Source organism: Nannospalax galili, unplaced genomic scaffold, assembly GCF_000622305.1.
Source record: "Nannospalax galili isolate Female #2095 unplaced genomic scaffold, S.galili_v1.0 scaffold710, whole genome shotgun sequence".
Taxonomy (NCBI): Eukaryota; Metazoa; Chordata; class Mammalia; order Rodentia; family Spalacidae; genus Nannospalax; species Nannospalax galili.
The window spans coordinates 1-25,007 of NW_008328349.1; the positions used below are offsets into that span (position 1 = coordinate 1).

General features: G+C 41.6%; 1 protein-coding gene across 15 annotated transcripts in view; it reads right to left on the reverse strand.

The window, feature by feature from the left end:
• Positions 1-5,039: 5,039 nt before the first annotated feature.
• Positions 5,040-25,007, reverse strand: part of Caprin2 (caprin family member 2) — a gene marked incomplete at its 3' end in the record, with an annotated part of 49,673 nt that continues 29,705 nt past the window's right edge. For 13 of the 15 annotated variants that reach the window (XM_017796525.2, XM_029560392.1, XM_017796521.2 and 10 more), the window contains 7 exon segments: positions 5,040-5,140; positions 5,970-6,155; positions 8,120-8,288; positions 16,178-16,312; positions 18,045-18,100; positions 19,019-19,088; positions 22,049-22,171. In XM_017796525.2, coding sequence (XP_017652014.1) covers positions 5,040-5,140; positions 5,970-6,155; positions 8,120-8,288; positions 16,178-16,312; positions 18,045-18,100; positions 19,019-19,088; positions 22,049-22,171 — 840 coding nt within the window. 15 annotated transcript variants of the gene reach the window in all.

Sequence of the window (25,007 nt, forward strand, 5' to 3'; positions counted from 1 at the left end):
CTGGCAATTACCAAAGACTTGGCTCTGCTAGCTTGTGACCCTTGCTTTAGGCCACTTTGTCTCACCCCTTCCATACTGCTGACCAATTAGATTATTGCTCTAAATTATACCCGAGCCCCGGTCCTATCGATGGACTCCTTTTTTAGTAAGGTATGGGAGCATATCAAGGGATTCTTGGACCCAACTTGGTTACTCGCCTATGGGAGCATGTTTCTAATGCTTGTGCTAGCTTTTGTTCTCAGGTGTCTCTGCTTGATTATCTAAAGACAGAAACGGACCAAGAAAGTCCTGGTCCAACTTGCCCTGATCACCCAATCCCCCTCGGGCCCCTCCTCAAGACAAATCCAGGCATGGATGCTTGAGTTAGCCTGAGGACCAAGGTTGTTTTGCCCCCTTATGGGATAGACCCCCGTATATTAACCACAAAAGGGCATGGCTGGTCCCAATGATGGATAAGCAGACTGATGAACCCAAGACAGGGGCCATGAGGGCAATCATGATTACTCAAGGACAGGCAACTTCAGCACCTGAGGAGAGGCAACCTAAGACAGGGAGGCCATAGCAGCAGAGGGGGATGGGGACGTTGAGCCCCATCCCCAAGAGCTACCCTTAAGGAACCTCACTTTTAAAACACATTAGGGGGAGAGATGCGGGGGCCTGAGGCCAGGGGCGAGGCAGGATGGCGCCTAGAAGAAACGGCCGGAACACGGCCAGACTTGTTTTGAAGAATCGCTAATTGGCTCCTGTCATTTCTGTGCATCTTGGCAGCACGTGATCACCTCATGAACGCTATGCTGTGCTATGGAGAGGAGACTGCATGCTCAAGTTCACCTTTACCATGATTGGACACTTGGTTGGGGAGGGGATTTTCCTTGTGGTTTTTGCCTTTATAAGCCCTGTAACACCTGCAATAAACGAGTTCCTGCTTGACTGGCTCCCTGTCATGTCTGACTGTCTCCCAGGGAGGCTGCAGGTAATGGGCAGACAGCTCATCTCCTTTTCCCCGGCTCCTGTGTCAGGGCAGGATCCCCGACACTCCACCAATCCTGTAGAAGAATTCAATAAGGAGAACCCCCTAGAGATAACCCAGGACAATGAATTTAAAAGAACAATCATAAACATGATAAAGGAATTCAAAGAATTTAAAGAACACAAGAACAAACAAATCAAAGAGCTAAAAGAAGATAGGAATAAACTTATGAATGAATTCACAAAAGAGATAGAAACATTGAAGAAAACTCAGGCAGAAATGAAGAAGGAAGTACAAAACTCAATAAGCATAAGCCAACCTGAAACAACAGGGGAAAGCCTCACCACTAAAATGAATGAAATGGAAAAGAGAATATCAACACTGGAGGATAAAGTTTAAGAATTGGACCACTCAAGCAAAGATTATGGAAAATTTAAAAACACACAGGAATGGAATATGCAAGAGATGTGGGATATCATGAAAAGACCAAATCTATGGATCATAGGAATAGAGGAAGGAAAAGAATTTCAGGTTAATGGTGTTGACCAGATCTTAAACAGGAGTGTAGAAGAGAATTTCCCAAAGTTAAGAAAAGACATCCCCATACAATTACAGGAAGCACATAGAACACCAAATAGATAGGATTAGACAAGAAACTCCCCACGACATATCATAGTAAAAACACTAAATGTACAGAACAAAGAGAGAATACTGAAACCAACAAAGGAAAAACAAGTCACATACAAAGGAAAGCCCATCAGAATGACAGCTGACTTTTCAATGCAAACTATGAAAGCCAGAAGAGCCTGGACCAAGGTATTTCCAGTTCTACACAACAATACTTTACCCAGCAAAAACACCTATTATAGTTGAGGGGGAAAGAAAAATCTTCCATGACACGAATATCCTGAAAGAATACATGTCCACAAAACCAGCCCTTCAAAGAATACTTGAAGCCATACAGAGAGAGGAGAGAGAAACAACTATACTCCAGGGGCAATGAAAGAAAATAAAGGTATAATTGAGGAGACACAAAATTAGACAGAGAAACAGCAATCAAAGTGACTGCAACCAATACACACCTTTCAATAACAACCTTAAATATCAATGGCCTGAACTCCCCAGTCAAAAGACACAGGCTAAGTGAATGGATTAAGAAACAAAATCCATCTCTTTGTTGTCTGCAAGAAACCCGTATCACCTTCAAGGACAGGCACTACTTTAAGGTAAAAGGATGGAAAAGAATATTCCAAGCAAATGGCACTAAAAAACAAGCCGGGGTTGCAATTCTAATACCTGACAAAATACTTCAAAGTAAAACTAATCAGAAGAGATAAGAAAGGTGACTTCATTCTGATCAAAGGAACAGGGGACTATGGAACATCTCTCAAAATGTCCTGTAACTGTGGTGAGTCACCTGTCCTCTTGTTCAGGGAGGATATGGAGACCCCATGAGATGGACTTGAACCAATGTCCAGTCTACAAAGAGGAGGGTCAACTAAGAGGAAACATTTCCTCCATGCTTCCAAGTGAAGCAAGACATGGTCAAGCAGGACCTTTGACTTATCTTCACATAGATGGAACTGGTAAAAGAAAGGAGCCAGGGGCTCCTCCCAAGCCCATGTGACCCCTAAGGAACAGATCCTCAAATGACCTTAAGTGTAAAAATAAATTGATTTATTTGAGCCAACTGTATGGTCTTAAACACCCAAAAGGAAAGTATAAACAAAAAGTAAAGTGATCGGTATATTTAAGAGTTCAAGGGATTACACGTCCCAGACATTAGGCTTAAGTCCATATAAAATGTTATTTAGACAATTATTTCTCATTGATGATTTTGTTCCTAATCAGAAAGTGCTGCTCAGATATAAGACTTTAAATCTTGGTCTGCAATACTGTAGTGCCCACTGTAGCTAAAGGAGACAACTGGCTATTCTAAAATGATGACTAAATTTGTTTTCTCCCCCTATCTAGAAGCCTGAGAGAGGGAACTGACACTGATTCTAACCACTCCAACAGCTATCAAAATGCCTGAAAGCAAATCCTGAATCCATCACTCTCGAGTCCAGCCTTGGCAGACAAAAGAAAAATGAGGAGGAACCCAATAGAGGGATACTTTTGGAAGCCCTTGTCAAGAAATTCCAATGGACTCTCATATGAACATTTGAAAATTCCCTGTTCTGACTTTTTTCTAGTTCCCTGTCTAGAACTTGTAATGCTAACTACTCGTCTTTACTTCTCCTTCACATCTCCTAGTCACGATTCAAGGACTTTCTTTCCCCCCAATAGGTAACTGTTACGCAATTTGGGAGTCTTTTAGATAGACCCACTGCAAGAGTACCCCAATTGCCTCACCCTGCATCCCTGTTCAGCACAGAAGAAGCCAGAAGGGTCTGCATCCTGATTCCCTATCCACAAACTGGGTAACCTCTTCAGAGGATAGTGTGATAAGAATAGGAGGTAGGAATTGGCTAGGCAGTTAGGGTACAAAGACCCCAAAGAAAAGTAGCCAGTTTCTTGGCTGAAAGTAATAATGTCCTTGGGCCCCTTAGCAACATATTCTGTTCCAAAGGCCAAAAATGTCGAAAGTATTTGGGAGCTTGTATCTAATCCTCAAAAGATTTTAGTGTTACCTCTTCAGAGAGGAGAATGTTAGAGGAGCAAAAAGCTCCATAAAAAAAATAATAAAAGAAGAAAAAAGAGAACATGAAGTTATCAGAAAAGAGTGATGGGGAGATATGGGAGGAGTTGGAGGGAGGGAGTGGGCATAGATTTGATCAAAACACCTTATATTCATGTATGAAATTCTCAATAAATTATGTTTTAAAAAAGTGAAAAAGAAAAAAATAGAAAAAGGGGAGAGAAGGGGAGGGAGGGGACAAGAGAGGAGGGGAGGGGAGAGGGGGAAGAAAACAGTAAGTCTGGGACCAGTAAAACAGCAGGTAAAGGGCACTTCCCACACAAGCCTGATGACCTTAGTTCAATTCCCAGGACGTACACAAAGATTGAAAAAGAGAACCAACTTCACCAAGTTGTACTCTGACCTCCACACAGGCACCATGGCCCGCATGTGTGCGCACGCACGTACACCAGCACACAAAAATAAAAAAAACTTTTGAAAGAAAAAGAAAATCTTGGCACAGTGTAACTTTATGCTCCATATGATAGTAACAGGAAGCCCCCAGGGCTTGTTTAAGTGGATATGGACACTCCTATCAGTTTTAACCATACAGAGGGAAGAGATTCTGATGTAATATGAAATAAAGAGTTTAAAAAACAACTTGTTGGCCAGGTGTGGTGATGCATGCCTTTAATCCCAGCACTCAGGAGGCAGAGGCAGGCGGATCTCTGTGAGTTCAAGGCCAGCCTGGTCTACATACTGAGTTCTAGGACAGCTGGGGCTACAGGGAGACCCTATCTCAAAAAGAGAAAAAAAAAAAAAAAAAAAAAACACACAACTTGCAATTCAATCTTTATTTATTTTTTTTAAATTTTATGTGTATGAGTGTATTGCCTGCATGTGAGTGCACCCATGTCATGCAATCCTGCTGAGATCAGAAGAGGGCTTTGGACTCCCCTGGAACTGGAGTTAAGGAAGGTTTGTAGTTGCCATGTGGGTGCTGGGAATCAAACCCGGGTCCTCTGCAAGAGTAGTCAGTGCTCTTAACCGCTGAGCCATCTCTCCAGCCCCTCAATCTTTATTACACCATTATTGCTGAGTAACATTTTACACAAGATATTTAACCTTCTGAACCCTAGTTTTTCTTACAAAACGGAAGTATAAATGAGTTAAATATGAACAATATGATTAAAGTCCTTGATGACCCCCTCCCCCACTTTTTTTGGTCTTTTTGAGACAGGGTCTCTCTGTAGCCCCAGCTTTCCTGGAACTCTCTATGCAGACCAGGCTGGCCTCTGCCTCTCAATGCTGGGATAAAGGCATGTACCACTAAGGCCTACCTCTTCTATGCCTTTTAAAGTCCATCCCCCTGGGTGACAGGAAAAATGTTCAGCAGTTAAAAACCCACATTTGTGTCATGACTGAGTGGTGACAGCTATTCCCACTTACCTTTGGGGAGTAAGGTGTTCCAGGATATTCTTTAGCTTGGAGTTGCAGTTGGCTATAATTCCCATTGGAAACTGAAGGAGGCCCTCTGTAGCTATCAAAACCTAATGAGTAAACCAAACAACCTGCATAAAACGATGGGAAAAGCTACTAAACGCTACATTTGATTAAGAACTGTTGTATGAAACATACAAAAAAAAAAAAAAATCAGATACACACAAAAGTGACACTAAAAACACCTCAGCCTCAAGCCCTTTTGCTAGTATCAAGGCACTACCACAACACCTGGAAGCATAACTAAAATCTAAGAATACCACTACTGTTGACTCAATGTTCTTCTCTGCAATAGTTTGAGAGTAGCTAGAAAATGAGCTTTGCACAATTGTAACACATTTTTAAGAGTTAAATCAATCCAAAGAAAAAAAAAGAAATCATTCAAAAATGAACCCCAAATCCTTCCCTTGAGAACCAAGTCAACTAACCTTTCTTCAGTTTAGTCACAGATTCATTTGCTTTGCACACAGCAAGTAACAGGATAGGCATCGTAAAAGTACTCTTGCTATCAGGACTGGAGAGATGGCTCAGCAGTTAAGAGCACTGACTGCTCTTGCATAGGACCTGGGTTCGATTCCCAGCACCCACATGGTGGTTAACCACCATCTGCAACTCCAGTTCCAGGAAATCGGAGATTCAACAACCTCTTCTGACCTCCGAGTGCACTGCCCGACACGGGTGCACCTACCTACATGCAGGCATTATACTCATACATATAAAATAATAAATATTTTTTAAAGTAGTCTATCTACTAATAGATAATTATAAATGGCAATACCAAAGTGTACAAAGTAAGGTAAAAATTATTTGAGTCAGATTTAAGCCAAGTAAATATATAGATAAAATAATTAAGTATACTAAAGTAGATTCAGAGCATACCTTTGTAGCCACCAGGGGACCTAAAGGGATTTGTCAGTAACCTCCCTCCGCGTGGACATCCTCTAACAGACCCCCGGCTACAGACAAATGGCTGAGCAGGTCTGGGAAACATATTCCTGTGTGCTGGGTAAAAGGCAAGACTGCCATTGCTTATTTGAACAGTTCCATCAGGATGGTAATCTGAGACTTAAAGAAACAATTTAGAGTACAGGAGTTAAATAGTAATAAAGGTCCAATATTCTTTCTATTTGAAAGTCAGTATGGTATCAAAACTGTTAACATATTTTCTCCCTTTAAAAAACAGGTTTATAGGGCTAGAAAGATGGCTCAGCAGTTAAGAGCACTGGCTGCTCTTCCAGAGGACCAGAGTTTGGTTTCCAGCACCCACATGGCAGCCATCTGAAACTCCTGTTCCAGGGGATCAGACACCCTCTTCTTGCCTCTGTGGGCATTACATAAAATAAAAATAATTAAAATAAATACAACAGATTTATAAGCCACGTGTGGTAGCACATGCCTTTCATCCCAGCACTAGGAAGGCAGAGGCAGGCAGATCTCTATGCATTTGAGGCCCACCTGGTCTACATAGAGAGTTCCAGGCCAGCCAGTGAGTGCTACATAGTAAGACTCATCTCAAAAAACAAACAGCTGGGCATTTTGCGCACACTTTTTGTCCCAGTGCTTGGGAGGCAGAGGCTGGTAGATCTCTGTGAGTTCAAGGCCAGCCTGGTCTACTTAGTGAGCTCCAGGCCAGCTGAGGCTACAGGAAGACCCTGTCTCAAAAAGACAAAAACAAAACAAAACAAAACAAAACAAAAACCAAGAACAAAACAGATTTACAATAAATGTACATAAACGAGAAACAGATTTATTACTCAGCTTTATAGAGGAAGGAAATCTGGCACATGCCACAGCAGGAATTGCGTCTTGGAGATGTAATATTAAATCAAAGAACAAGTATATGATGCCACTTACATGAGGCATTCAGGGTAGCTAAATTCAGCATCATAAAGTAGAATGGTGATTTCCAGGGACCAGAGGGAAAAAGTTAGTGATAAATGCATAGATTACAGCCTGCTGTGGATAGGGTAGTGATGACTACACGACAAACTGGATGTAATGACACAGAACATTGCATAAAAATGGTTAAAATGGTCATTTTCATGTTAAATGTATTACCAAAAATTTTTTTTTAATTTAAGCTAAATATTACATATGAGGAGGTAAAACATTTCCTAATCATTTTGAGGGGAGACAAGGTGTCATGTAGGATAGGCTAGCCTTGAGATTGTTATGTAGCAAAGGATGTTCATGAACTTCTTCTAAAACTCCTACTTCCACCTCCCAAGTGCTGGGATTATAATGAGGCAACACCACATCCAGTTTATGCCACTGCTGAGGATGAAACCCTAGGGCTTCATACATGTTAGGCAAGCTCTCTACAGCTGAGTCCCAGCCCAGGAGCTCTAATTTTGTTAGAATGCAATGTGAGAAGGCCTATGGCCAATGTATCTTTTCTGCAATGTGCCCTGCATGTCAGAACTGTGGTGAGAACAGAGTGAGGGCCTCCATGCCAAGATCTAGGGCTTACACTACCACTCTTCATTACTACAGTAGAAAGCTTCCAGACTCAGCTCAGAATGGGCTCTAATACCAACACTATAAACCCACCAGCACTTCAGCATAGGATTAAGTACATGGTTGCCCGTGCTTTCATAATTCAAAGCAGCTTGAAAGATCAGAACAGCCCCATCCTCTGAGCAACGGCACAATAAGCACACTACATCACCGCTTCACATGAGCTTTTTTCTGTCTGCACTCAGAGGGTAACAATAGCTTCAAAATCTCACCAGAGCAGCTACAGGGCCCCATCCACCTCAGTCACTGTAAGTAATCAAAGCAATAGATTTTAAAAAGCAATCCCTCAAAACAGTTAAAATTAGTGGTAAACTTGACTAACAGGAAACACAATTAGGTGCTTCTCACTGGAAGAACCTATGAAGAGAATGCTTCCTTGCCACGAGACATCTACAGGGGCAGTACAGAGTCACCTAGCTGCTGTCCTGTCTTCAGAGTGTACACAGAGGATGCTCCAGCAGCGCTATCAGTTAACATGTAGTACTTATACACAATGTACACAGAGATCTTACCAGTCTCTTGAGGCAGGACCATCTGTTCTACATGTATAGCTGGGGGTTGGCTTTGGGGTGGTGTCTGCGTACTTGATGAAGTAAAACTTTGATTGCAGCCAGGTGAGAAAGGGGATTCTTTTACTTCTTGTTCTTTCAGTGGAGGCAGAGGTGCGTTAACATTGAATACCTTAAAACAAAGAGTGCCTTGAGCCACAGGGAGGTTCAGAGGAAATGCCTCCATTAACATCTGCACAATTCCACCAGATTCTAAGACAGCTATCAGATGAGCAAAGGGTTAGATGATGGACCCTTAAAAAGTTAAGTCTAGGGGCTAGAGAGACAGCTCAGTGACTAATATAGCACTGGCTACTCTTGCAGAGGACCTGCATTCCATTCCCAGCACCAAACGGCAGCTAACTGCCCACAACTCCAGTTCCAGTGCCCTCTTCTGAAGGCACTGCACGTACAGCTGCACTTAACATACATGCAGGCAAAACACTCATACACATAAAAATAAATCAAAATAATTTTTAATAACTAATTTTTTTAATGTTAAGTATAAATCTACCACTTTGGTTTCTAAGTGTGCACCAAAAATAAGTAGAAGCCAGGACGTGAATAGATGTCTGTTGATACTCATAGCAGCATTATACCTAAGAGCCAAACCCCAAGTTCAGTGAAACATGTTGCTTAAAATGAAATACTATTCAGCCATTAAAGGAATGAAAACATTATGCCAAGCAAAACAAGCCAGTTACAAAAGAATTGGGGCAGACAAGATGGCTCAGTCTGGGTAAAAGTGCTTGCTAAGCAAGACTGGCAACCTGAGTTCTAGTCCCATAATCCACAAAAGGGTGGAAGGAGACAACTGACTCCAAAGTCATCTGATCTCCACACATGCACTATTGTCACGTAGTGTCATCCCCCACATACATACACACTAATAATACAATTTTTAAAAAGAAATTGGATGATTTCACTTCTGTGAGGTATCTAGAATAGATAACTTCATAGAGACAGAAAAAGAACAGAGGGTACAGACAGGGCGGGGAGGGGAACGGGGAGTTGAAACACTAACCAAAAGCAACTTGGGGAGGAAAGGATTTATCTGGCTTACACTTCTAGGTCATAGTCTATCATTTACGACAGGCAGGGCAGGAGCTGAAGCAGGAACAGTGACACAGGATTGCTCTATTCCACCTAGCACCATCTCTATCCAGGGAGCTCCCAGCCAAGGAAGAAGAACAGAAACCATCGAGGAATGCTGCTTGGTGGCATGCTCTCAGACTCTCTCCCAGGCTCTTGCTCAGCTAGCTTTCCTATAGCCAGGCCCACAGTGCTCCTACATCAATTAGGAATCAAGACAATGCCCTCACAGACATGTCCCCAGGTTCTGATCTAGGAAATTCCTGAAGTGAGGCTCCCTCTTCCCAGGTGACTAGGTTCTGTCAAGTTGACAAAAACAAAGCAGTACATGACTACTAATATCTGAAATAGTTATGGGTGCAGACATTGTGAATATACTTAGTATCACTGAATTATATACTTTAAAATGGTGACAACAGTAAATTTTATATATTTTACTGCTGTAGAAAAGATTGATGACTGATAAAAACTGACACCACAGTAAAAGTCAGTTCTTCTACTATTCCCAATGAGAATAATCTGGAAGAACTTCCAAACAAAGAGTTCAAAAGAATGATTAGGACTACATTCAAACAACTCAAAGAAGGTAGGAATATACTCAAGAGAACAAAAACAGAACAGCATGAAAAGGAAGTCACTCCAAGACACAAAAACAGAATCCAATAATGAGAAAATCTCAACCCAAATGAAACCTCGATGGTTTCCACTGGCATTCCCAATAGACTGGATCAAGCGTGAAACAACAGTGATGGCCAAAGACGAAGTAGAGAAACCGAATCACTAAATGATGGTCACTGATAACTTTTAAAATATGTAAACGAAGCACGGGAGAGCTTTGAGACACAGTAAAAAGACCTAACCTCAGATTACAGGCATAGAAGGCAGAGAGATTATTTTCAGTAAAATCATAGAAGAACCTCCCTAACCTAGAGAAATAGATGCCCATCTAGGTACAAAAGACCTACAGAATGCCAAATAGACAGGACCAGAAAAGATACTCCCTGTGATATATTATAATTAAAACACTAAAAACACAGAAGGCTATGAAAGTTGCAAGATAGGTCATGCTACTTATAAAGGCAAGACTATCAGAATAATCAGATCATTCAATAAAAAATTTTAAAGCCAGAAGTGACTGGAAAGATGGATTCAAGTTCAGGAAGACTACAACCTCCAACGCAGTCTTTACCCAGCAGAGTTGTCCGTTAGCATTGAGAGAGAGATAAAATTTCCATGATAAAACAGATTAAAAGAATTTATGGGCTGGAGAGACAGCTCAGCAGTTAAGGGCACTGGCTGTTCTTGCAGAAGACCTGGATTCGATTCCCAGCACCCACATGGCAGCTAACAAACATCCATAAAACTCCAGTTGCATGGGACTGACACCCTCTACTGTCATTTTTTGGGACACTGTACAACATGCATGCACTTACATGCATGCAGGCATAACACTCATACACATAAAATAAAAACAAATTATACAAATAAATTTTTTTTTTTTTTAAAGTCTATGTCCACAAACCAGCTCTACAGAGGCTACTGCAAGGAATGTTTAGGACTGAAGAGAAGGAAAAACACACTCAAGGGACCACAGAAGATCAATAAATCAAGCATGAAGAAGGTTCAACTAAAAAAAAATAAATGAAAAATAATAATTTTTTTTTTTTATTTTTTTAAGACAGGGCTATGTCTCACTACATAGTCCTCACTATGTAGCCAGGGTTGGCCTAGAAATCACTACATAGCCCAGGCTGGCCTCAAACTCACATAGATTCAATGCCTGCCTCTGCCTAACCAGTGTTAGGATTAAAGGATGCACCATTACACCTAGTTCAAGAAAAAAAAATTAGAGGAGATAGAGCACAGGTGACACCAAAGGGGAAGGGGGGTTCTCAGGATTGAAGGGGGGTCTCAGGGTTGAAGGGGGGTTCTCAGGATTGAAGGGTTATATGAGGATAAGGGACTAGGAGGGGAGGGTTAGGCCAGCCAAAACTAAGGACATAGGAAGAAGCTTTATGGAAACCCAGTAGTTTGGAGGCTAATTAAAAATACATTTTATATATATAAAGCACTGGCTGCTCTTGGTTTCTAGCACCCATATGGTGGCTAACAACTGTCCTTAACTCCAGTTCCAAGGGATCCCACACCCTCTTCTGGCCCCCTTGGGCACTGCACAACACAGGTACACTTATATATATGCAGACAAAACACTCATACACATAGAATTGTCCATGGATGGACAATGCCACTCCCAAAAGACATGGGTTAATAAATGAAAATCTCAGTGATGGGCACAAGATACCTCCCTATGAGTTATTGGTCAGGGAGGTCCCAGAGGAACCAAACCCAAACAGGTTACTGCCACTGCTCTTGGTTGCCCACCATAACTAGATGGTAAGACCTTATTTGTGAAGGTAATATACTCACTTTAGATGCAAGACATAGAGAAATCAACCTCAACCAACCAGGAAACTCATTCCCTGCTCACATAGTGACAGAAGGTACCATGCAGGCTACTGGGGGAGAAAAGACATCACTGTGCTCATGCTGGAGTCCGCCATGTTAGACTCTGCCTGGCAAGATGTACTCATTGGTGCAATAGTGGCATGATGGTTATTAGGGTAATCAACTGCTTTCTACTTAGCTAGAAGACCTGTTCCACAGAAGAGATTTTATGCATGGTACTGTAAACCTGCTCAAAAGTCCATGACTGGGGAGTTCATAGGCCCTAGAGGGGAACCTACTACGGGTGTTTGGCTAAATGTTCATGCTGTCAAATAGCTTTCTAAATATTTATGTTTATACCCAAAAGACAAATATTTATGTATAAACCCAAATATTTATGTTGTTCTCAACTTTGGTCAGAGAAGTTTCTTTTTGTAGTAATAATTAATGAAGACTTACAACTGGTCAAGATGCTGAGTGTAAGTAACTTCTGAGTACTCAGCTAGGATAAATCATCCGTATCAACCTCCTCCCATCCAAGGATTAGAAACACACAGAAGCAGCAGAAAGAATGTAAAAGCTGGTAGATGGGACAAGAGCTGTGACATGCAGACATCAGCTCACAATAGTTGTGGTTATCTACACAAGACTTGTACAAAATTAAGCCAGTCAAAATTCCAGTAAGATGGAGGAGGAGCTATATGGATGCTGAAGGAAGGTCACTCTCCTTTGGAGATGTGGCCACTGGTAAGTTGCCCTCACTCCAGTGGATGGTCTCACACCCAGGCATATATGGACAGCACTAATTAGACTCAGAGTTAATAATAAGTTTTTTTTTTTTTTGGTCTTTTTGAGACAGGGTCTCCCTGTAGCCCCAGCTGGCCTGGATGTACTATGGAGACCAGGCTGGCCTCGAACTCACAGAGATCTACCTGCCTCTGCCTCTTGAGTGCTGGGACTAAAGGCATGTGCCACCATACCCGGCAATAATAAGATTTGAAAAAAAAAAAAAAAAGAGGACATGAAGTTTGGAGGGAGATGGAATGAAGGGATTAAGGGGAGCTGGAGGGAGATAGTGGTGTAAAGATATGATTAAAATGCATACAGGAGTAAATTTTGTGAAGACTAAAAAAGGCCAGGTATGGTAATACACACCTTTAGTCCCAGCACTCAGGAAGCTGCAGAGGCAGGCAGACCTCTGTGAGTTCAATGCCAGCCTGCTCTACATAAGGGTTCTAGGCCAACTGGGACTATAGAAAGACCCTAACTCAAAAAATAAAACCAAACCAAAAACAGAAAAAGAACTCAAAGGCAGCACTCTTGCCTATTGTATGCAAGGTCTTGGATTCTATCTCTAGCACAGAAAGAAGGAAAACAAAGAAGGAGCACACCATCTGTTAAGTTCATCCTGCAGCAGTCTGAAATCGCCTTCCAGACCCTGACCACAAGTCATAAGCTAACACTTCCACTTCCCCCCGCTGCCAGTTTCTCTGTACAGCTAACGTACCTGACATGCATATCCATCTCCTACCTCTCTAGCCCTCCCGCTTCCACAGTAAAACACCAACTTCTTGACCATAAATACTTTTGATTTGGGGGTTTTTTTTCATTGCTATACCTGGGTTTTTAGACATGGGTTTTAGGTGGGACTAAAGGTATGGCACCACCATGCCCAGCTTCAAGATTTCTATTTGGTGTTTTTTATTAGTATTTTTATTATACACATCTGTGTGTGGTTATATGCACATGATGAGTACAGGTGCCTTCCAAGGTCAGATCTTCCTGGAGCTGGAGTTACAAGTGGTTGTGGGCTGCCTGACCTGCATGCTGGGAACCAAACTTCAGTCTTCGGCAAAAGCAGTACATGCTCTTAACTGCTGTTTCTCCAGCCTTTTTTAAAGACTTTTTAAATCCCCCCTCGTTAGTATTCTATTTTTATGTACATAAGTATTTTGTCTGCATGTATGTAAATGGACTATATGCATGCAGTGTCCAAGGACCAGACGAGGGCATCAGATTCCCTGGAACTGGAGCTATAGAGTTGTTAGCCACCGTATGGGGGCTGGGAACCACACCAGGTCCTCTGTTGAGCCATCTCTCCAGCCCCTAGCTACCTGCTTAATAAAATGAATGAGAACCTGTTTGAACTGGCAGACAGAGGATTCCACAAAAAGGCACTGTGACAGGACCGCACAAGACAAGCCTAGGGGACTGGTCCAGCAGGTTAGACAAGACTTCAAAGGTAGACTTGACTGTCCAGTGAAGGGCTCCATTTCATTCTGTGAAGTGCTATCTGCTTTTAATGGCAAAATAAAATCAGTAAGGGGCTGGAGAGATGGCTCAGCGGTTAAAACACTGGTTGTTCTTGCAGAAGACCTGGGTTTGAATCCTAGAACCCACATGGCAGCTAACAACTGTCCATAACTCTACTCCCAGGGGATCTGACAGCCTCTACTGACTTCCACAGGCATTGTGCAACACAAATGCACATACCTACATGCAGGCAATACATGTATTAACAGGCACCAAGGATCCAAGTGCAACCAATTATGACTAGTAATATCAGATACATACAGATTAGAGATGCATGTGCCAACATCTCAGTGTTAGTAGCAAAAACAATGAGTCTTTCTGTAAGGAACAATATATTCTAAAATGAAATGGAGATCTTTTTTAAAGGTTAAAAAACTCATTCAATTTTATATCTTACAGGGCTTATACTGAGTTCAATATTGTATAACTGTATTAACTCAACTGTGAACCTAGAAACTTTCACCAACCTGTGAAAGAGATGTACTCTTGCTCTGGAGTGTGTTACTGAATATGTTAAATCTATAATGAAATGTTTCTTCTAATCATGTAGTTATTAAAAAATTTTTTAAATGAAATAAAAAAATTTAAAAATTATATAAATAAAATTTAATTAATTAAATAAATAAATCCACTGGACTTGTGGGCACATGCCTTTAATCCCAGTACTTGGGAGGCAGAGGCAGGTAGATCTCTGTGAGTTAGAAGCCAGCCTGGTCTACATAGTAAGTTCCAGGCCAAGCTGGGGCTACAGGGAGACCCTGCCTCAAAAAGACCAAATAAATAAATCCAAAGTGTCAATATTGTGAGGACAAGCTGCCAGGGACAGAAAGAAATCAAGATCTATAAGACCCTCCAACTGTAAGAGCAGGAAAGTCTCTAAATTCCTGGTACCTGTTCAGCAGCTCAGCCCTGCACTGGGCCTGCTCTATACTCCAACACTCACTCTCTACCACCATCCCGAGGATCAGGTGTGAGCACAAAGCACATCAGGAAAGGCACTTACTACCTCACAAATTCTTACCCCTAAAGAACAGAGAATTCTAGTTGCAATGGATCTTTTTTTTTAATATTATTTTTATGTGTATGCATGTATTGCCTGCATGTATGTAGGTATACCCATGTCATGCAATGCCCGCAGAAGTCAGAAGAGAGTGTCAGATTCCCTGGAACTGGAGTTATGGACAGTTGTTAGCTGCCATGTGGATGCTGGTATTTGAACCTGGGTCTTCTCCAAGAACAGCCAGTGTTCTTAACCGCTGAGCCATCTCTCCAGCCCATGTATCTTTTTTATAAAGATTTATTTTTACATGTATGTGTTCACCTACATGTATGTATGTGTATTTCATGAGTGCCTGGTTCCCGGGAAGGCCAGAAGAAGGCACTGGATCCACTGGAACTGAAGTTGTGATGGTTATGAACTGCCATGTGAGTACTGTGACCAAATCAGGGTCCTCTGCAAGAGCAGCCAGTGTTCTTCACCTGAGACACCTTCCCAGCCCCTATAGTTTTTTTTTTCTTTTTCTTCTCTACAATTTGTAGAGGAAAATACATTCAAAACACAGACAAATCTGAACAAACCTCTAAGAACCAGTACGAGATCTGGATGAAATCTAATGAAGACTTCAACACTGACAGCACCGAAAGATGCAACCTGTTATTTCACCACTAAAGCTAGGACTCTCAGTAATACCTACTAGTAGTGATTAATATTAAGCTATTACCAAAGAATTGCTCATCACTTACACACTCCTTTGGGGGTAAGGAGCACTGGGGACTGAACCACATACACTTTAACGTGGGTCCTTAGCTTTGCCTACTACTTTTGAGTAGAACAAGGGCTCTGATAAAAATACCCATTGGAGCTGGGTGTAGTGGAGGCAAGGGCAGGTGGATCTCTGTGACAGTGAGACCAGTCCAGTCTCCAAAGAGAGGTTCCAGGCCATCTGGGGCTACAAGGAGACCCTGCCTCAAAAAAAAAACCAAAAACTCCTCATCAAAAATTCTGAAGATTAGATTTAACACTTTGTCACAAACAGCATTTCCAATGGACAAATATAAATACCAGCAGCCCAAGTACACACAACATGAAGGCAAACTTTTCACCCAGTAATAGCAGCAGGCATGAGAGAAACCTAGGCTACCCAACAGTTCTGACTTCCCTTCCATACTCACTGTCTGCATGACTTGAAAGGGCGCTGCACTAACGGCTACTGAGCTCCCACTTGCAGGAGGTAACTGGAAGCCCTTTGATGGGGGAGGGTTTGGAGAAGCAAGAGTAGACGGTGGCTTGCTCTGGGGAATTGCTGCCTGTGGGGAGAAACGCAACATCAGCCATACTTGCCATATGTCAGGCAGATAACTTCCTCTGAGCCCCAAGCTGGCAAGTCAGCAAGTTCTTTAGGGTGACATGAGAACACGAGAATGCAGAGAGCAACGTTTGCTTACAATTCCAAATCTCAGCTGCTGAGGATGCACACTAGCATTTGCTTTGGTAGCGTGCTGACAAGAGTGAGTGTCATACAAGGGCCTCCTCTTCCTACTAGCACCTGGCTCTCTCCAAGCCCTGAACTGCTATGTCCCAACTAAAAATCCAACTAATATTGCTGCAAATTTATACACTGGGATTGAGTTTAAGAAAAACAATGGGTTAGTTACTTCCTTAATGTTAATTCTATATTGAAAGACATTAGTAGATTTTTAAGTCAACTGCCTAAGAAAAATGACTGATCTAAGTAATCCTTATCTATAAAGCCAAATTAAAAAGACTCAAAACACAGCTGGGTGTGTTGGCCCACGCCTTTACTCTCAGCATGTGGGAGGCAGAGGCAGGTGGATCTCTACGAGATTGAGGTCAGCCTGGTCCACAAGTTCCAGGCCAGCTAGAGCTATAGGGAGACCCAAAAATAAAAAGATGCAAAACCAAATCTGGATTATAAGGCAGACCACTGTAGGTCACTTAATAACAATCATTTCTCCCTCATCATAAAGTGAAGAAGCATGTAACTCAATTTAGACCAAGTTAGCACCATAAAAACTAATAATCATCTGTTTTCTTACATTCTATAATGAATTATCCTATATTAGTTCACCTCAAAATCTAACCCAATAGTTAAACTGCCCCAAAATTCATTCCATTCATGTCTGGCACAAGGATTTACTCAAAGTTTGTAATATAAAATGACACCAAATGATTTTGCCAAGATGAGCAAGGGATACTCATTCCAACTCTGGTTATGTGAATAATATATCTTAAGTGTCCTTCAGTAATACTGGGCTTGACCAGTAGAAATGGAAGTCTGGTGTCAGATCCACAATGTGGCTGAAGCCACATAGCAAGTTACTGAATGTAAGCCGAGAACATGATAACAAACTGGGTCCAGGTCTACCAGCCACAGCCTAACCAGGCTTCTGTCTGAATACTTTTTCTGTCTTATAAAAGCAGGCACCAAAGTTCTAGGGAAAAATCAAACTTGAGAACATGTATAAAATAAAAACTGGGAGACAGCACAGGAGGAACTAAGGCTGTGAAAACTGTAACAGAAAACACTAAGAGCAGCTTGGAAGGAAATCTATGACACAACAGGAAATTAGAATGTTAATAGACACCCCCTCCCCCCAAAAAAACCTATTAGCAGTAGTGATGTCTAAGTGCCTGAGCATCCAATCCTGTATCCTAATGCTTCTGTGTGTTTCTGAGAAGTTCCAGTAATGTCACAGGTGAACCACGAACCAGTGAGTGGAAACCAAACATCAAAGTGGTGGTTTTATTTCTGTGACCTTCTAAAGGAATATTCACAGTGCATTCATGCTTCAGGTAGGTGTGGGGTAGGGGAGTTTACGGAGCCAAGTTTAAGAGTTTATGGAGCCAAGTATGGTTAGACGTTGCAATCACTCTTCTAAATGGTCACTTTCAATAGAACAGCTAAAAGCAATTTTAAGGACTGGTAAGTAAACAGGACAGTCTGATCATTCTTGCTAAAGCAAGACATCCTTCCCTAACAGCAAAGCAGGGCACAAGGAAGATTAGTCCATAAGGTACCTGCATTGGCTCCTGAGGAAAATCACTATGACTGGACAAATTCTGTTCTGTAGATACTGTAGAGAATGAAAGAAACCAAACAAGTGAGAGGGAGAAAGGTTAGTACTTTATCAATAGTGACATGTCAGATTCCTAGAGAAGAGGCAGAAACACTGATTCCACCTGTAGTGCATGGTGATATTTTAAGGTTAAGGGGAAAAGCAGCATTTCAAGGCTTCCAAAAGAACTACACCTTTCAAAAATTAGGGGGGAAAAAAAATCACTGGGAATAATAATCTGCAGATGAAGTCTGAGCCACAAGTCACACTAACTGATACATGGACTCTTCACAGCCAGTCCTCTGTTTAGACACTCTCTCTCTAAACACACACACACACACACACACACACACACACACACACAACAGCTGGCATGGTGGAATCTGAGAAAAGGAAAATCAAGTAAACAGGAACCCTGGGGCCATCAGAATCCCAGCAGTTGGGAAGTTCATGGAAGGCTTTGATCATGTCACTCCTTGCCTGAGAGAAATTCCCATGGAGTCAGAGGCCTAAGTACTGAGGTATCACTCCAGACTCATGCACTATTAGTTACCATGGTAATCACTATTTTAAACATGATTGAGGTGATCTCCTCAGTTAGGACCTAAAAGCCTCCACACTAGATTTAGAGCCCAAAGGTCAAGCAGATCCTAGTCAGAAATCACTTCAGGAAAAACATGGAAAATTGCCAATGCAGCTAGTGGGCAGTTCTACCTAGCCATCTGAGGACTGTCTCTAAACATGTTACTGAAAGTTACTTATGTCCTAATGACAATTTATATATAGGTAACTCTAGTGACTGATGGATACAATTAGAATAAATTAACAGAGAAATGCTTAAGCTATCTAGAGTAAATGATTGTAAAAGAAACAACCGTTAGCTCTAAAGCTGTCTCCTCTCAGTCTTTATAATGATTATGCCCCTCACTAAGTTACCTGGAGAAGGTGAAGGCGGCTGTGATGATGGAATTGCACTTGGAGGTCTGTCAAAATCCAGAACAGATTCCTAAAGATGAGATTTTAAATAGTGAGAAGGAACGCAGATGATTCATTTAAAGTGGTTAAGTTTTTACTTCGATGCCAGGCATGGTAGTGCACACCTGTAATCCCAGCACTCTGAAGGCAGAGGCAGGCACATCTCGGTCAGATTGAGGCAAACTTGGTCTATACAGCCAGTTTCAGGCCAGCTGGGGCTACAGGAAGACCCTGTCTCAAAAACCAAAACAAAACAAAAAAATTTTTTAAGTTGCTCACCGTATTGACCACAAGCATGATTAAAGGTGCTAGTTAAAGCTGCAGGCATCTAGCTATAACTCCCTTATGATATTAAGAAAATCACTCATACAGAAGAAATTAAGTGTCAAAAATAAACACTAAAGTTACTGTCAAAACTCAAGGCTATGTCAAGAATTAAAACCACAACAAGATTCTAATATCTACTTGGATATACATTCCTGATCTAAGTCTTCAGCATAAATCATTAGTTTTGATCTAGTCTACCCTAACCCTTAATTTTTATTATCCCAATCAATTCTCATTTTATGAGAAACTATTCTCTTCTCATATCTGTATGTCTGGGTTCTTGAAAGGAAATCCCCCAGATTGTCCTTACTTATGCTAGAAACTTTCAGAGAACATCATAGTTCTTCTGTTTATCTTCAAATTATCTGAAAAAGTAAGCAACCCCTTCACTTTGCAAATTAAAGCCCTGTAGATTAAAGAACTTGACAGGTGCTACACAGCTGGCAGGAAGGATTGCTGGAGTTTAAACCCAAGCCTCAATTCAAAGCTCAAGGCACATCTACTTTGTTCATATATTTACTCTGTTTACTTGAGGCCTCAATAGTACCATGCTCTTCTGAAATTCTTTAAGAGTCTGTATCATACAGTTGAATTAAACACAGTCTTGCACACAATTTAACATTTAACTACTGATTTAACGTAAGTTTACAATCACCTACAGTCAGACTATCAATGCATGTCATAATTATCTACACAGTGGGACCTGAAAGAACAAGTGTGGAACAGGTTCTCACATCTCACAGTGCCACTGCCAATGACACACAGCAGTCCTAACACTTGAGCACATGAAGCTTTTGATTTTTAACTCTTTTTTTCACTCACAATAAACTTAGGAAGTGGGGACTGCTGTATTTTTCAAACAAAGAAGCCCTAGCAGAGTGAAACAATCTGACCTGACAGCCAGGGAACTGCAGAGCCAGGACACTACTCTACACAGCAGGACCTAGGTTCTTAATTTCACCACAATGTTTCAGATACAAGCTACTATTTACATGACTATCACTAAAATTCTTTCTTCACATGGCTCATAGGTAAGCTATGCCCACTGGTGTGATAACAGCATGACAGCTGTGGAGGTGGCCAAAAACCTTCTGATTGGATTTGGTACCTGTTCCACAGAAGAGAATTCATGCTGTACTATAAACCTGATGAAAAGCACATGGGGGAATCTACTACTGTTCTACTGCTAAATGGACATGTTCTAGCCTGCCTTCTATATATACGTTATGCCCATGGGTTGGTACCACTCTCAACCTTGGCCAGCGAAGCTTCTTTCTGCAGTGAGCAGCAGTCAATGCAGAGATTTATAACTCATCAAAGCACCAAGAAAAAATGACTGCTGGGTGCCCAGCCGTAAACGGGACATTTCTATCAACCCCTCTAAGGCTGGGGGAACATCACAGAAGAAAGAACAGAAAGAATACAAGAATCATAGCCTGAAGGAGTGTTGTGAAATGCAGTCTTCTAGACATGACATGGCTGTTGCACTCATGAACTCACAGCAGCTAGGGTGACCTGCACAAGATCAAGCCAGTCAACACTCCGGCATGGATAAGAGAGGGGTTCGTGAAGCTCTACTCCTAGCTGAGGCGCTATTAGCAACAGACAGCTGCCAGGGCAGGGGGGCCATCTTTCTTCAGGCACGGCAGCAGTAGGTTGCTCATGCTCCACACTCGAGCACACCGGGCAGCACTAAATGGACTCAGTGGGTTATTATAAGGGGGCGGGAGGTTGGGGGGAATGGCTCATCATCTAAAAGCACTTATGCTCTTGCAGAAGACTAGAGTTTGTTCCCAGCACCCATCAGCTCACAACCACCTGTAACTTTGGCTCCAGGGGATTTATATCTTCTGGCCTCTGCTGGCAATGTACACACATGCACAAAATCACACACAGACACATACATACACACATAATCAAAAATAAAAACAAAATCTTTTGAAAATAAAAAAGAGGAAGATATGAAGATGGGAGGGCTATCAAGTATTGGGGGCTACAGGCAGGAGGTGGAGGAGGGAGCTGATTAAGACACACTGTACACATATGTGAAAGTGCCAAAGAATAAAAAATATTCTAAAATAAAAACAAAATAGGGGCTGGAGAGATGGCTCAGCGGTTAAGAGCACTGACTGCTCTTACAGAGGACTCGGGTTCAATTCCCAGCACCCACATGGTGGCTAAGATCCGTCCTTAACGCCAATTCCAGGGGAATCCAAAGCACTCTTCTGATCTCTACGGCACTGCACGACACGGGGGCACTCACATACATGCAGGCAATACACTCATACCCATAAAATAAAAATAATAAATAGCCAGGCGTGGTGGCACACGCCTTTAATCCCAGCACTTGGGAGGCAGAGGCAGGTGGATCTCTGTGAGTTCAAGGCCAGCCTGGTCTACATAGTGAGTTCCAGGACAGCTGGGGCTACAGAGAGATCCTGTCTCAAAAAGACCAAAAAAAAATAAAATAAAATATTAAAAAACAAAGCCGGGTGTGGTGGCACACACCTGTAATTCCAGCACTCGGGAGGCAAAGGCAGGTGTATCTCTGTGAGCTAGAGGCCAGCCTAATCTACATAGTGAGTTCCGGGCCAGCTTGGGGCTATAGGGAGACCCTGTCTCAAAAAGACCAAACAACAACAACAAAAATAAAATGGCTCATACTTGCATAAAGTTACAGGTTCCTTGAATCTGAATCATTAGATCCTGCAGTTTTTCTTTCCTCAATACTGGATCTTTTGGGAGGGCCGAAGAAGAGCCTACAGGCTGAGGCATGGACTTAGGCACCTGCAAGACAAATCCGTTCTGTTTAAGAATGAAATTCAAAGTCAACAGCATTAATTAGGAAACTTATGTTATTATAACATGTTAATGAAATCAAAACAAATAGCAATACTTGTTTATCAGATTTATAACAGCACAGAATTTTCACATAAATCCATTTTATAATTTAAATGTTTCCCCGTTAAAACAACTTCAATGAAAATTTTTCTACAACATAAAGCATTCTCTTTCTAAAGGGACCCAGAATAAGAAAACTTCCTTTTAAAAGTCTCTCATAACAATCTGCTACCACTAAGTTCTCTGTGATAAGTGGTCACTCACTATGACACATACCAATGATCTGTTTTCTCATCATGGTAAAAATTAATACAACATTAAATTTGCATCCTATTTTTAAGATGTTATTTCAGAGACTTTAAGATGTTTATAAACACATTCATCTCACATATATCTTCTTACATTCATATAAATACATACACTAGAATTGAGGAAGTACTTTATTACAGTTCATTAAAAAGTAAGCACACTCTTGGGAGCTACTGCTGTTTAGAAGATGGTCAGCTCTCTCTAGGCTGCTAGACAGTGTGAATTTTAACTAAGTAACAATTCAGTTATTTCTCACAGCTGTCAGCATACCTGTTTTCTAACAGCATCTCTTCTCCACCTGACAATTCACACAGCTCATCTTGTCAAAGGTACTAGCTAAGGCAATAGACGCTAAGTGAATGCATGCAGGGTTCTTCTTGGAGAAAAGCACTAGCAACAGTGATCAGCTTCAAGTATCTTGTCTTTTGGCTTTGAGTTCTAGTTTGCACTTAGCTAGCTATACTTAGTCATGGTCTTCACAATCAGGATCAGCTGTTCACAGAGGCATAGCCACCTAGGTACTGAAAAATATCCTACAGCTTCAATATGATGCTGCCAGTGCTACGAAGGCAAGTTAAATGAGTTTTGACTTTCTAACTAAACATCTTGGTTTTCAATCAACAAAGACCATGAGATCAATATTCTGTATAGTAAAGGTTCAGCATTATTACACATTGAAAAATTTCTTATTAGACTTTTGTTCTTTCATTTTGTTTTGTTTTTTGAGACAGGGTTGAGGTCTCACTACGTAGGCCTACCTGGCCAGGAATTCACTGTATAAATCAGGCTGGCCTTGAGTTCTCAAATTAGGGTTTTTAAAAAACCTTTTTTGAGATACTAAATTGGGTTCTTAAATATGTTTCTTAAAAGCAACTATCATACAATCACTATTATATGATTTAATGAAATATGGGTATTAATCTTCAGGAATAAAATTAATATTAGCACTCAAAAAGGAGTGGGGAGGGAACAAGCACCTGTAACCAGCCAGCATCTAAGAAGCTGAAATGGGAGGAGTCCAAGTTCGAGACCAGCCTGAGCAACAAACCAGGCATTTCTTTAAAAAAGACCAGTAACTCTAAAATTCTCTTTCTATAAAGCAAAACTTTAGAGAAGGGGTGGTTTATTTATTTATAAAATGAAATGCTTTGCTCTCCCCAAACAAAATGATTCTTCACAGTCTTAGACCAAATAGACCAAACATTTATCAGAAAGCCTCGGATGAAAAGGAAGTTCAAGACAACCGCTAGCCTCTCTTTAACCTGCAGGCCTCTAGCTCCCGGGATAAGTGGATCGTGCCCTGAGCCCTTGACTCCCCCAGCCTCATTCACCCTCCCATTTCCCCTGCCCTTCTTCTCTCCTCCTAGTCTAGGTCCTGTCCCATTCCTTGTCTTGGCGCCCCAGACAACTGGGGAACCACCACTGCTGCCTGATCCTTTGCATCCAGAAGAATTCAGTTCCTTCTAGGGTCCTCAGGAGCACTTTGGGCATGGCCCCGTCCTCACTTCCCTCTACTTCCCTGCACACCGGGGATGACCTTTCCTCTTCCTGATCCTTTGCACCCAGACCAACCCAGCTCCTCAGGGCAGTCCCCAGGAGCCCTTGGGGCTGCTTCCCGCCCCCATCTCCCTTTGCATCTCTGGGTGGCACAGCCACCAGCTGCTCTAGACCAGCATCTTTCCTGGGCCCAGCTCCCAGGCCAATACAATCCCCAAATTCCTAAGGACAAAATCTTTCATGGAGGGATCCAGACCTTAGGAGAAAGCCTGAGAGCATCTGATCCTCATCTGACTTGGGCCTCTGTGGGAACTCCTGAAGACAAAAGCAATCTGGCCACTCCAATATAAAATCAAAAAAGAGAACCGGAAGCTTAGAAGAACCAGCTTTTCATGCCCAAAAAGTAAACTAAAAGGGCACATAAAGTTTACAAAAAGAAGCAGACCTAAACTTGAAGGCTTGAGTCTCACACAAGAATCAGGAACTGCAAAACAAAATCATATATCAAAATTGCAGAGAAAAACTAACATGAAAAGCCAAAATAACATATCCCCACCAAACACCAATAGTCCTCTAGAGGAGTACAATGAAAACCCCCTGGAGATAATACAGGACATGGAACTCAAAGGAACAATTATAAACATGATTAAAGAATTCAGTGAATTTAAAGAACACACAAACGAAATCAAAGAACTGAAGGAAGATAGGGATAACCTTATGAATGAATTCAGAAAAGTTAGAAAAATTGAAAAATGCTCAGGCTGAAATGAAGAAGGAAGTGAAACACTCAGTAAGCCAATGAGAAATGACAGGAGAAAGCCTCACCAACAGGATGAATGAAATGGAAAACAGAGTATCAAGACTGGAAAATAAAGTGGGTAAATTAGACCACTCAAGCAAAGATTATGAAAAATTTTAAAAAACACAGGAATGGAATATGCAGGAATTGTGTGACACCATAAAAAGACCAAACTTA